The sequence below is a fragment of the Panicum virgatum genome, chromosome 9N (genome assembly GCF_016808335.1).
Source record: "Panicum virgatum strain AP13 chromosome 9N, P.virgatum_v5, whole genome shotgun sequence".
In the NCBI taxonomy this organism is placed as follows: Eukaryota; Viridiplantae; Streptophyta; class Magnoliopsida; order Poales; family Poaceae; genus Panicum; species Panicum virgatum.
In genome coordinates, this window is record NC_053153.1 from 49739594 (window position 1) to 49751225 (window position 11632).

At 48.4% G+C, this 11632-nt stretch overlaps 1 protein-coding gene across 2 annotated transcripts; it reads left to right on the plus strand.

Annotated features, from left to right (window-relative positions):
• Positions 1-2893: 2893 nt before the first annotated feature.
• Positions 2894-8998, plus strand: LOC120691446 (CSC1-like protein At1g32090). Of its 2 annotated transcripts, none has more exons than XM_039974515.1 (11): positions 2894-3560; positions 5190-5342; positions 5496-5631; positions 5848-5949; positions 6099-6218; positions 6344-6424; positions 6681-7021; positions 7127-7372; positions 7592-7916; positions 8016-8249; positions 8356-8998. In XM_039974515.1, exons 1-11 carry the CDS (start codon positions 3247-3249, stop codon positions 8731-8733), a joined length of 2430 nt encoding a protein of 809 aa, XP_039830449.1. In that variant the 5' UTR covers positions 2894-3246; the 3' UTR covers positions 8734-8998. The 2 variants fall into 2 exon arrangements, with proteins under 2 accessions (XP_039830449.1, XP_039830450.1); XM_039974516.1 differs by lacking the exon at positions 2894-3560 and adding an exon at positions 3596-5103.
• Positions 8999-11632: the final 2634 nt, after the last annotated feature.

Here is an 11632-nt window from a genome sequence, read left to right on the forward strand (position 1 = left end):
CACACCCTGCTGCTCCCGTCCTCATGTTCTACGGCCACTAAGGTAGGCACCGGCCAGTACAGCACGGGCACGACCTTCAGAGCACAGCACGGGCAAGAACAACCACCACGCCTAGTAGCGGCAGCACTAAGGCCAGCAGCGGACGAAGAAGGCCGCGACGTTGTCCTCGTCTTAGGAGCAGGTGAAGAGCCTGCAAAGCTGCCGGAGCACGATGGCGGCGGCGCGCGTGCAGGGCCCATCGGCGCCGTCGGCGCTGGCGCGGCACGACAGGCGGCAGAGAAGGAACTGGAGCGGAGGGAGGGGGAAGAAGATGCGGAGGAGCTCGCGCCATTCCAGAGCTAGCGAGCATGGCGAGCATCCCCATCATCGCGCCATCCCCGAGCTCGCGCATCCTCTACAGGGAGAATCAGCTGCGGGTGACACCGACCTCGCTGCTCGCGCTAACTCCAGATCCGCCTGCGGGTGGCCGCCACAGCAACAGCCGCGACCGGCCTCCAGGACCTGCGAGCTTCCCGGCGAATCACGGGGTCGTCCGCCGCGCCACGCAATGCCTGAGCCCGCCCATGCTGGAGGAGGAGCATATGTACGGCCTGTTCGGAGCCTCGCCGACGGTCGCCGCGCGGATATGGTTGATCGCGAAGGTCGGGGAACACCGGTGGGCAAATGAGGAGGTAACGAGAAGCTGGCCCCAAACTAAGCCAAGCCTGGCTCCGTGGAGAAGCTCGCATCCTGCGTTTCCAGCTAGCCAGGCTAAGGGGTCCAAGTTGCATAAGTTTGGCCTGGCTAAGGGGCTTATACAGCCAACTAAATAAGCACCGACTGCATTTCTGGAGCCTGACTGGGGCTTATGCAGCCAACCAAACAGACCCGATAAGTATATGTGGAATTGCTAGGTGCAGGTTAGTGGCCTTTTGTGGTTTTGTGGCGATCTCTGTTCTTCTACACGACCCTACATACCTTATAAATGCTATATAATGACTAGGTGTGTCCGTTTAATAAGTTATTTATCTGTTTAATAACTTTTTAATCTATTTAAATGGTTTAGTCTGAATAAATAGCTAAATGGAAGACGGTCAACTGTTTAGCATTTACTGTTTATTCTATACAGTGGCAATATTACCTGAATTTGTAACCGTTTGTCACAATTCCACACTGGCATCCTCCCTTACTAATGATTAACTAGGCAATTGGTAACAGTTTTTTAGCTAGCTAAATATTAGCTAACTAGTCATTAGCTGGGTATGTTTGGATACACCAACTAATAGGCCAGCCACACCAGACTATACTACCCTATATTTTTGCGCCAGCACTTCTTCACCTGCTCTGTTGGGGGTAGTAAGGTATTTTGACCTTTTTAGCTGGGATTAGCTGGGTTTAACCGGGTAATAGGATTATACTATTTCAATTACCTAAAGAGATCTTTAGTTGCTCAATGATTTGCGCTGTTTGTTTGCACAACAGTAGCTATAGGATCCAAACAGGATATATATATATATATATATATATATATATATATATATATATATATATATATATATATATATATATATATATATATATAGGGTTAGAGAAGATGCCGTCCTCAAGTGCAAAACTATTAATTTAGCCGGTTGTTGGCTATATGTTGTTGCCATGTCATCCTAAAGCAATCTAATACAAGTCTGTCTCTGTCTACACGTTGGCGCGGCCGTGCCGGTGCCTTTTCGCACAGGAGAGAAAGCGCCGCGGCCTGGCTGGCCTTGGCGGTGTACAGTTAACCGAAGCTGGTGGGAGCACATGGGCCGGGTGCCGACAGGCGCCGGGCGTGCGTGCCTAACCGCCGTGCGGCATCTCTCGTTCGTTGCCTCGGCGGAAAGGCAAAATGCTATGCCCGGGGCTGGGGGAGTCTATTCCCCGCATATGCGAGGGGGAAGAAACACATCGCAGAAGGTTTCTCCCGTCGCTCCTCCGCCATCCGCCGCCTCCCCAAGCTCCTGCGCCGCCCCCGGCACCTCCACCGCCGCCCTCCACCGCCGCCAACCCTAACCAAGCTCGTCGCCACCGCGCCGCCGGCTTCTTCTCACCTCCGCCCCCCGGCCGCCGCCCACCGGGGGTCCTACCTCCGCTGGCCGCCCATCCTTCGTCGCCCGGGGCCCTTCCTCTTCTATCGCCGGCGGCCATGGAGCTCCCCGAACCCAGGTAACCCGGAACCCTAAAGCCGGCGGCCGCTCCGCCCCCCCCCCCCCCCCCCCCCCCCCCCCACCTACCACCCCTCCCCAAGCACCCCCTCCCCCTCCCCAAGCTCCGGCCGCTGCTTATCTCCACGGAGAAATGAACAGGCGCGGCAGCGGCTCTTCTGCGATGTGGTGACGAGAAATCGCATATGCGATAAATAGATTTCCCCAGGGGCTGGGGCTCATGCGTTTTGACTCTGCCCCGTCGCGTCGCGCACGCAATGCAAATGCAGCGTCCACGGGCATGTGGTGTGATTCCTCCTAGTCGTCGTCTTCCTCCCGGCTGCCAATCATTCCTTCCTTCCATGGTCAGACACTCGCTCAGGCCACAGCCAAACCAGCCGCGCGCCGCCCCGCCCGTGATCGTTAACCTCCTGGGCTGGCTGGGCTGCTGTTGTTTTCTTCTTCGGAGGGAGACGCGGGCATGTGACACCGGCGCATGTGGGCCAGTAGGTGGAAAGTTCCTCGGTTCCCCCCCCCCCCCCCCCCCCCCCCCCCCCCCCGCTTTTTGATGACACAGGAAGGTTCTAAAAGTTATTCCTTCGCCATCCCAGCATCCACACGCAAATTCAGCTCAGAGACAGGCGCCGAAACGCAGGGGGTCGGGTCGGGTCGCGGCAGGTGAGAAAAAGCCTGCAGGCCGGTGCTCACTCTCTGGTTCAGTTCAGTGCTACTACCCTCAGCAGTGCGTTGTTCTCCTTCGCCCTGTCCCTGCACTTTGACTGCCCGGGTGAGGATCAGATCAGAGCAGTGCGTCCTGCATGAGGACGACCACGGTGCATTCACGGTGAACCCGCGTCCGTCCAAGCCAGTCCGCGTCCACGGCCAACAAAACCAACTGGCCGCCACCACGCGACGCCAACCAGCGCCGCCGCGTGCTCGGCTCTGCACTCTGCTCGGCTGCCTTCAATTCCCTCCCTCGCGCTCGCCAGCCCACCACCGATCCATCCCCCAAGAATTCCCCTTCTCCCTCCTCCCTCCCCGGCCTCCTCTCCCCTCCCCTCCCCTCCCCTAAACCAGCACCACCGGCGGAATGGCGACGCTCGAGGACCTGGGCGTCTCCGCCTTCATCAACATCCTCGGCGCCTTGGTCTTCCTCATCCTCTTCGCCGTCCTCCGCATCCAGCCCGTCAACGACCGCGTATACTTCCCCAAGCTCTACCTCGCCGGCAAGCGCCGCCACGACCACTCGGCGCGCTCCGCCGTCCGCCGCTTCGTCAACCTCAACGTCTGCACCTACGTCACCTTCCTCAGCTGGGTGCCCGGCGCGCTCCGCATGACCGAGAGCGAGCTCGTCGCGCACGCCGGCCTCGACTCCGCCGTCTACCTGCGCATCTACACGCTCGGGTACGCCGCTTAACAACCCCTCGATTCTTCTCGCAATTCCTGAATTGCAGCCTCGAGAACTGCAATAATTCCTGCTTGTTCTTACTACTAGTCACTATCGAACTTTTGGTTCGTTAGAGGCGTAGATGCAATCATTTCACTTTCAAGTATTTGAGTGACGACAGTAAAAACGCATTGTTTTTCTTCACATTCCCCCTCTTTTTCTGAAGTAGCCAGCGGATTTTCCTTTTTTAGAAAATTTCTTTCGTTCTTCCTTCTGCTGAATTCCAGCAAACGCCGCTGTCAAGGCCTTTTTTTCGGTTTTTCCCCACGACGGTTTCGGGATTTCCCTGCCTCTGCCTGGCTGGATGCATATGCGGGTTTGCGTATGGATACTGCATTCCTTCCAGCAACTTGCTTCGTTCCATGTTTGTTTAGGTTTGCTCGTTCCATCGTCTCGCAGCGAAGAAAGAAGGCGCCGTCTTTAGGTTGCTCTGGAGATTGCCTGCTCCAACAAAGAAAACCGGCACCTTTTCACCTTCCAAAAAAAAGCCGCAACCAAAAGGAACGAGATTTTTTACCTTCCAAAAAAGATTTACGTACCCTTTTATTCCGGATCTTTCCTTTGATCATTATTGCGATTGATTTTTTCAGTAATAGCACGATAAACTTGTCACTTCCACGCATAATGCTGTTATGTCAGAAGCGAGGGTAAAAATATTCCGTCATTCATTGCTTATCCATGTGAGAGAACCTACTTATGTTTTTCTAATAGGGAATTGCTTGTGTTTGATGACAAAGAGTTGGTGATAATGTTGTCCTTAGCACGTTTCGGCTGTGCTGTTATCCCACTCGATCGTGGCGTTGAAAATGGTGTCGTCAGATAATCTTGATTTGATCCGCACGATTCCTGGCTTTCTTTCAGGACGGCACAAACTTCTGTGGTTTCATTATTGGTTTCCTAGGGCCTAGTTTAACGGTTAATGGAGTGCCAAACTTCTAGTCTATCTATCCTATTCTATTGCTGGGTAGTGCTCGCCCACTAAAGACCACCAAAGCTTTCGCCTTCAAGGGCCCAAAGGGCAAGCTTTGTGCCCTTGTCCCTGTGATTGTAGAGGCACCAAGTGATGATTCTTGCTCTCTCAGTCAGTGGGGACCAGTTCTTCTTATAACTGGAGATGCTTTTCTTGTACTACATTGGAAAAATTCCGACGAAAATTCACTTGAAAGGTTTCTTTTTCGGAGTGCAACTGTGACCAGAGACGGCATGCTCAAAATATAATTTCACCGGGTGTCATCGTCGTCTTCTCTACTACTAGTTGTAAAGAGTAACTCCAACACTGGTGCTGGCACATGTTCTTCAATTTTTTAATTCTGAGCCTTCTGCTTCACGTTTAAGTGTTTAACCTTACACATGGGCAATGCTTGGCATCTACACAAAATGATGTGTGTTGGCAATTTCAACCCTAGTTTTAAAGGCTTAATCTTGTGGCCTTTATTCCTTTTCCCTCTTATTCTGAGGAATATTTGCAATTGTGTTTCAAGAGAAGGATCCAAGTGCTGGGTAGGTCACTAAGTGTTATATTTGTTTCAGAAAAAAGAGGTGGTCTCAATCCAATATGATAACACAAACTTTTCTCTACTTGGCAGCCTAAAGATATTTTTGCCCATTGCGGCTCTCGCACTGCTGGTTCTTATTCCAGTCAATGTATCGGGTGGCACATTACTTGATCTAAGAAAAGAAGTTGTTTTCAGTGATATTGATAAGCTTTCCATATCAAATGTAGACCCTGGATCAAACAGGTAAGAATCTTATGAACTCTTAACATTTTTTGTTGTTCCTTATACAAAGTTCAGAACAATTTCCATGCCTACAGCCTACTATCTTACAGTGTCGTCGTTGTAAGTTGTAACTCTTTGAAATTATCTGACCATTGCCATTATAATTTGTTTCAGATTCTTTATTCATCTCCTGATGGCATATGTGTTCACATTCTGGGTGTGCTTTATGCTGTACAAAGAATACAGCAATGTTGCATTCATGAGATTGCATTTCCTGGCTTCCCAGAAGCGTTGCGCCGATCAGTTCACTGTAAGTACATTGATGAAGTATATACTAACCATATACATATGATGCATGCTCCACTTCAGTTGTTATAGATAACTAGGAAAAGAGTAGTTGAGCACATGCTCTAGTGTGGATTTGCAGAGCGGAACATGTACTGCAGTTATGCTATGACTTAATAAATTCACAACGGTAACCGAGATCCTTAGTACTGTAGCATTTAATGGTCTTTTCCAATTCCAGGTGATTGTTAGGAACATTCCTCGCATCTCAAGCCATTCAACTTCTGAAACAGTGGACGAGTTCTTCCGAAGAAATCATCCAGACCACTATCTTGGTCAGCAGGTACATGGCCCTCTCCTTTACTTAGGTCTGATTCACCTTGCATTTTGTCAGGCATGGATTTTACATTCTACTCGGTTTTGAACCAATCACAAGTTATGGTTGTTGAGAAATGTGGTGATTACAAAGGCAACCTTGCTTTTTATGGTCAGCCTGTTTACAACGCGAATCGATACGCTAAACTTGTGAAGAAAAGGGAGAGGCTTCAAAACTGGTTGGATTACTATCAGCTGAAGTTTGAAAGGCATCCAGAGAAAAGACCAACTAGACGGGTAATTTTTCCAACATTTCTTCTGTTGTTTCTTTCATTTGCTCATGTACCAAGTTCTTCAACCATGCTCATTCTGTATTTTGTTTGCAAGAAATCCCTGAGCATGTTGATTTTCCTGTGTTTCAGACAGGATGCCTTGGTTTCTGTGGTGGCGAAGTGGATCAAATCGAGTACTACAGGGCTAGAATCAGCGAGCTTGAGAGGAAGGTGAGTCTGCAGTTCTTGCTGATATTGATTCGTCATCAATGATACACAGTTCTATAAATCTGTGGACTGGACTTCTGGGTCTCGTATTCGAGAAAAAAAGACTTCTGGGTCTGATGCATCTGTCTGGCTATAAATTTCATCATTATCAAAATTATTACTAAAATACCCTACTGAATGCTACTAGTACTGTACTAGTAGTATTGTATTCTTGCATGTACAATCTTAACGCTTTGTGTTATTGTTGTGATATTTTCAGATGGCATCTGAGCGCCAGAAAGTTCTCAATGACCCAAAAGCTATCATGCCTGTTTCTTTTGTGACGTTTGACTCGAGATGGGGCGCTGCTGTGTGTGCACAGACACAACAGTCGAAGAACCCAACCCAATGGCTGACTGATTGGGCTCCTGAACCGCGGGATGTTTATTGGCAGAATCTTGCCATCCCATTTTTCTCTCTCAGTATCCGCAGGTTTCTGATATCCGTTGCGGTCTTTGCATTGGTGTTTTTCTACATGATACCTATTGCATTTGTGCAATCACTTGCCAATCTTGAGGGTCTTGAAAAGGTTGCTCCATTTCTGAAGCCAGTAATAGAAGCGTAAGGTTTCTTTCCCTGTACATTGTTTCTCTTGCTTGATGCCAACGACTAAGATGGGTCTATTTCATGAATTTTTTTTCACATGGTTTCTTGTTTGATTTGCAGCAAAGTGGTAAAATCCTTCCTTCAGGGGTTTCTTCCCGGTCTGGCTCTGAAGATCTTTCTCTATATCCTCCCTACAGTTTTAATGATCATGTCAAAAGTTGAAGGCTATGTATCTTTATCATCGCTGGAAAGGAGGACTGCTTCGAAATATTACTACTTCATGCTGGTGAATGTATTCCTTGGAAGCATAATCGCTGGTACAGCGTTTGAACAGCTATATGCTTTCCTCCACCAGCCTCCTACACAGTAATTCTCTTCAGGCTTCCTTTCTTTTCCTGCATATTTATGAACATAAAAGTTATTTTTGCTTGGTATTCAATTTATGTAGTCTACTTGGCTGAAGGTCTGGATAAATATGAATCGCACTACTGCTTCTGCCTGTTAACTTCTCAAAGCTGTGTGGTAAAGAGTTTACGTTGTAAAAGGCATAGTCATAACCTGTGACGTGGTATGTTCATTTTGCAGAATACCAAGGACAATTGGAGTAGCTATACCAATGAAGGCCACATTTTTCATGACTTACATAATGGTTGATGGCTGGGCTGGTATTGCAAACGAGATCCTTCGAGTGAAGCCTCTAGTGATATACCATCTGAAAAACATGTTTATCGTGAAAACGGAGAGGGACAGGGAGAGGGCGATGGATCCCGGTAGCATTGGGCTTGGAGAAAACCTTCCATCCCTACAGCTGTATTTTCTCCTCGGGCTTGTATACGCCGTCGTCACCCCCATCCTCCTGCCATTCATTATCATCTTCTTTGCCTTTGCTTTCCTCGTCTATAGACACCAGGTCAGATATTGTGATTGACGCCACTTTTCACCTTGCCATGCCTGTGATGTCGAATGTCACTAACCTCAACAACTCTCTTCTTGTCTGTTGTTGTTTCAGATCATCAATGTGTACAATCAGGAGTACGAGAGCGCTGCTGCATTTTGGCCTCAGGTGCATTCCCGGATAATAGCCAGCCTGTTGATCTCGCATGTAACTCTGTTTGGGTTGATGAGCACAAAGAAAGCTGCATACTCCACCCCTCTGCTCATCTTCCTGCCTCTGCTGACGATATGGTTCCACAAGTACTGCAAGAGCCGGTTCGAGCCTGCTTTCAGGAAGTATCCTCTAGAGGTGAGCCAGTTTTACAGCAACATTCTTTCTCTCTGCTACGAGATACTAACTCTGAAAGCCGCCTCTGACCGTATCTTATGTTTGGAATGCTGCATTTATTTTTCAGGAAGCAATGGAGAAGGATAACATGGAGCACGCGTCAGAGCCTAACCTGAACCTGAAATCCTTCCTGGCCAACGCTTACCTGCATCCCATCTTCCATCTTTTTGAGGAACCGGCAAAGGAGGAGAGTCAGGAGACGGTGGAGGTGAGGATCGACAAAGCCCAGCAGCAGCAGCACCGTCAGGAGGAGACTCATGTGAGGAACTCATCGCAGTACCACCACGAGGAGGGTCACTTCAGGAGCACGCACGAGACGCATTACCACCACGAGAGCCATGTGAGCCGGAGCACCCAGTACCACCATGAGGGGATCCATGTGAGGAGCGACACGGACTCGCCGTCGCCGCCGCACTTCATCTACCACTACGACATCCAACCCTGAATGATCCTGAAAAGCAGTAGTCTAACTTGATCTGGTTTTCCTGGTCGCCCTGTGAATGCTTCTCTTAGTCACCTTACCATTAAAAAGGATGCTGAATTGCTAATTTTAATGTTTGATGAGTCGTTGATGTACATGCGAGTGGGTAGTGCTAGGCAGCGCTAGAGAACCAAACAGGGCCTCTAAAATCCTGATGTGGCCATGGGCCCTGAACATTGATTCCCTGCACCAAAATGATGAGGAGTCAGCTTTCGTGTTGCGTGTTCCATGATGTGTATCTCGCGCTGAACTGTGATTCTAGCTGATGGAGAGCAGTAGAAGAATGGGAATGGTGTGTGCTGTGTGAGCAGCCAAGCAGCCCATCTTCTTCCTCATGACAATGGCATGCATTCTGCTGCTCTGCTTCTTTTGTTGGTGCTGACCAATGCGAGTTGGTAGGGGTGCAAATGAGTGCCTCTTAGAGTATCCATTACCCCTCTTTAGTTCAAAAAATTATACTAATTTCTTAAATTGAGTTTCCACTTCGAAAAATTAGTATAAACTTTTAACTAAAGAGGAGCGGTGGATATCCTTAGGTGCACCTCTTTGCACCCCTACGAGTTGGGAACCTAGATATATGTACAGAACAAATATCAAACTATTGCCCAAGCACAAAACAAGGGACAACCCCTGGTCAGGACTCATGGGGATCATGGAGTTCTTCGAAGGCTGAAACTTTTCTGTTACATGATGGTCAACGGATCTGAGTTTGGAAGGATAAATGGATTGGAAACTACAACCTTAAAGCTACAATACCCTTCGCTGTACAATATCATCTAAAAAACCAAACAACAGTTGCATCAGTTCTTACCAATACTCATAAATGTTTCTTTTGCAAATATTGGGAATCTCAGCCAATACTTTCCTTATTATTTATTACTGATTAGGTCAAATTGACTAGCACATCTGAATTTTTAAAATAGGATCTGCACTGGAGATAAGCATCACTCTCAGGCCTTATCGTGTCATCCTCCGCAAGACTCACCGTCTGATTTTTGCGGCAACTATAGCTTACCTGATTTTCTTTTGGTTGTTGCCGTGATCACGGGCCAGGCCTTGCTCACGAGAAGCACGGGAACCACAGAGCCAGCCACGGAGCAACCAGGGACCTGACTGATAGGCAGTCAGGAGGAGATATATAGATGGTCAAATGGGCCGTACGCCAGGACACGACACTAACACGACAACTTAGTCGTGTCGTGCCATGCCGGCACTACATGTCGGCTTCTTAGTCTAGGCATGGTGGGCACGGTCAATTCGCTGTGGCAGATCCAGAAATAGATTAAGGGGTGCTTATTTCTTCTTCCTTTCTTTCTCCTCTTCTTCCTTCTTTCTCCTCAAAATTAGAGGAAGGGCTCCATTATTTGTGGGGGTTGGAGCCCCCCTAGACCCACCATTGCTGATGAGCCCATGGTTCATCAAAATATTAACCTCGGTGCATTTACTGTTTGTGTTGAGCACAATATTATGAAGGAAGGAATATTTAATCTTGATGGCCTATCGTCAAGTCTCATTTTTAAAGGTGCAGAATTTTTCAGAAAAGAGGAGAAAGAGAAGGCAAGGGAATATGTTAATATTTGCATCATCTGCTGTAAGCCGATTCCTTCTATCAGTGCTATTGCTTGTATTGGTGATTAATTAGACGGAATTATTTTGTTCCTGTGGAATACTTTGCTATCTCATTGGATCTGAAATTGCATTGGAGGTTGTTGCCGTGAGAGTCAGACAGACCTATTGATCTCCGATTGGTTGGTTAGACAAACTGACAACAATTTATTTGCCGTGAGATTCATTAGCTCTAGTTGGTGCTGCTGCTATCATTGGTTGAGGGAATAAATTGTTCTCAATATTGTTGTTTGTCGTGAAAAGCTTGAGCTGTGCTACTACATTAATACTGCTATTTTCTTGACTGAACAACTATTTGGACTATTTATCAATTGGGCCAAATTCAGTTAGCTTTATTCTTGCTATCTGTACCGTGAAAGATTGGGCAAATCTTTGGACAGTGCAGGCGTGTCCTTATCAATTGCCTCCGCCACTATCAGCTCGATGTGCTCGTGCCAACCCGAGCTCGACGCTCGGCATCGACGGTGAAGGCAAGAGGCAATGGAAGGAGGAAACGGTGTCGGTCGCGCGCAAATCAGCCGCCCCCATCTGCTTGCACGTCAGCCGTCATCTTCCATCGTGCGCCCTAGCCATTACTGGGGCTTGCACACCGGCCACCACCCCCCGTGCGCACCAGCCTTCGCTGCGCTCCTCCGGTCTTTGCACGGCATCTTCCTTCCTCCATCGGTGGGGAGAAGGGAGGTGCATATCGCCGTGCAGCGGCGTGGGAGCGAGGAACGGGTCGGTGTCAGGAGAGGATAAAGTTGGGGATGAGATGTGGCCGGTGTTGAGAATATAGTTGGAAAACAGAACAAAAAATTATGATAGATCTTGTTTAATGGTGTTACATGGTATAATGATGATGGCACACAAAGGATGAAAAATTAGAAGTGATGGCACTGAAGAGGATGCCTAAATTTCAACGGCTTTGAAGTGATGAGTTAAATTTGCAATGGTTTTGAGAGATTTTTTTTCCTCTCCGCACATGCTTAATTGTCCAAGATCGGCAGCACAGCATGGGTTGAATTTGCCTTTCTGCCTGCCTGGCTGGCATTACTGATTTACATACTCCAGTGCAAATTAATCTGTTGCGTGAAGCATAAGATTTCTCGTGGGTTTTGCCCTTTCTGAGGCTTGAAGCCGTCGCCTCGATCCACCGAAGAAAAGTGTCATCGCATCGCATCCCAGCCGCAGAATCGTGCCTATTTATACTCGGGCAGGCAGTGCACGTGCAGGTGCAGCCGGAGTCCCACGGCCG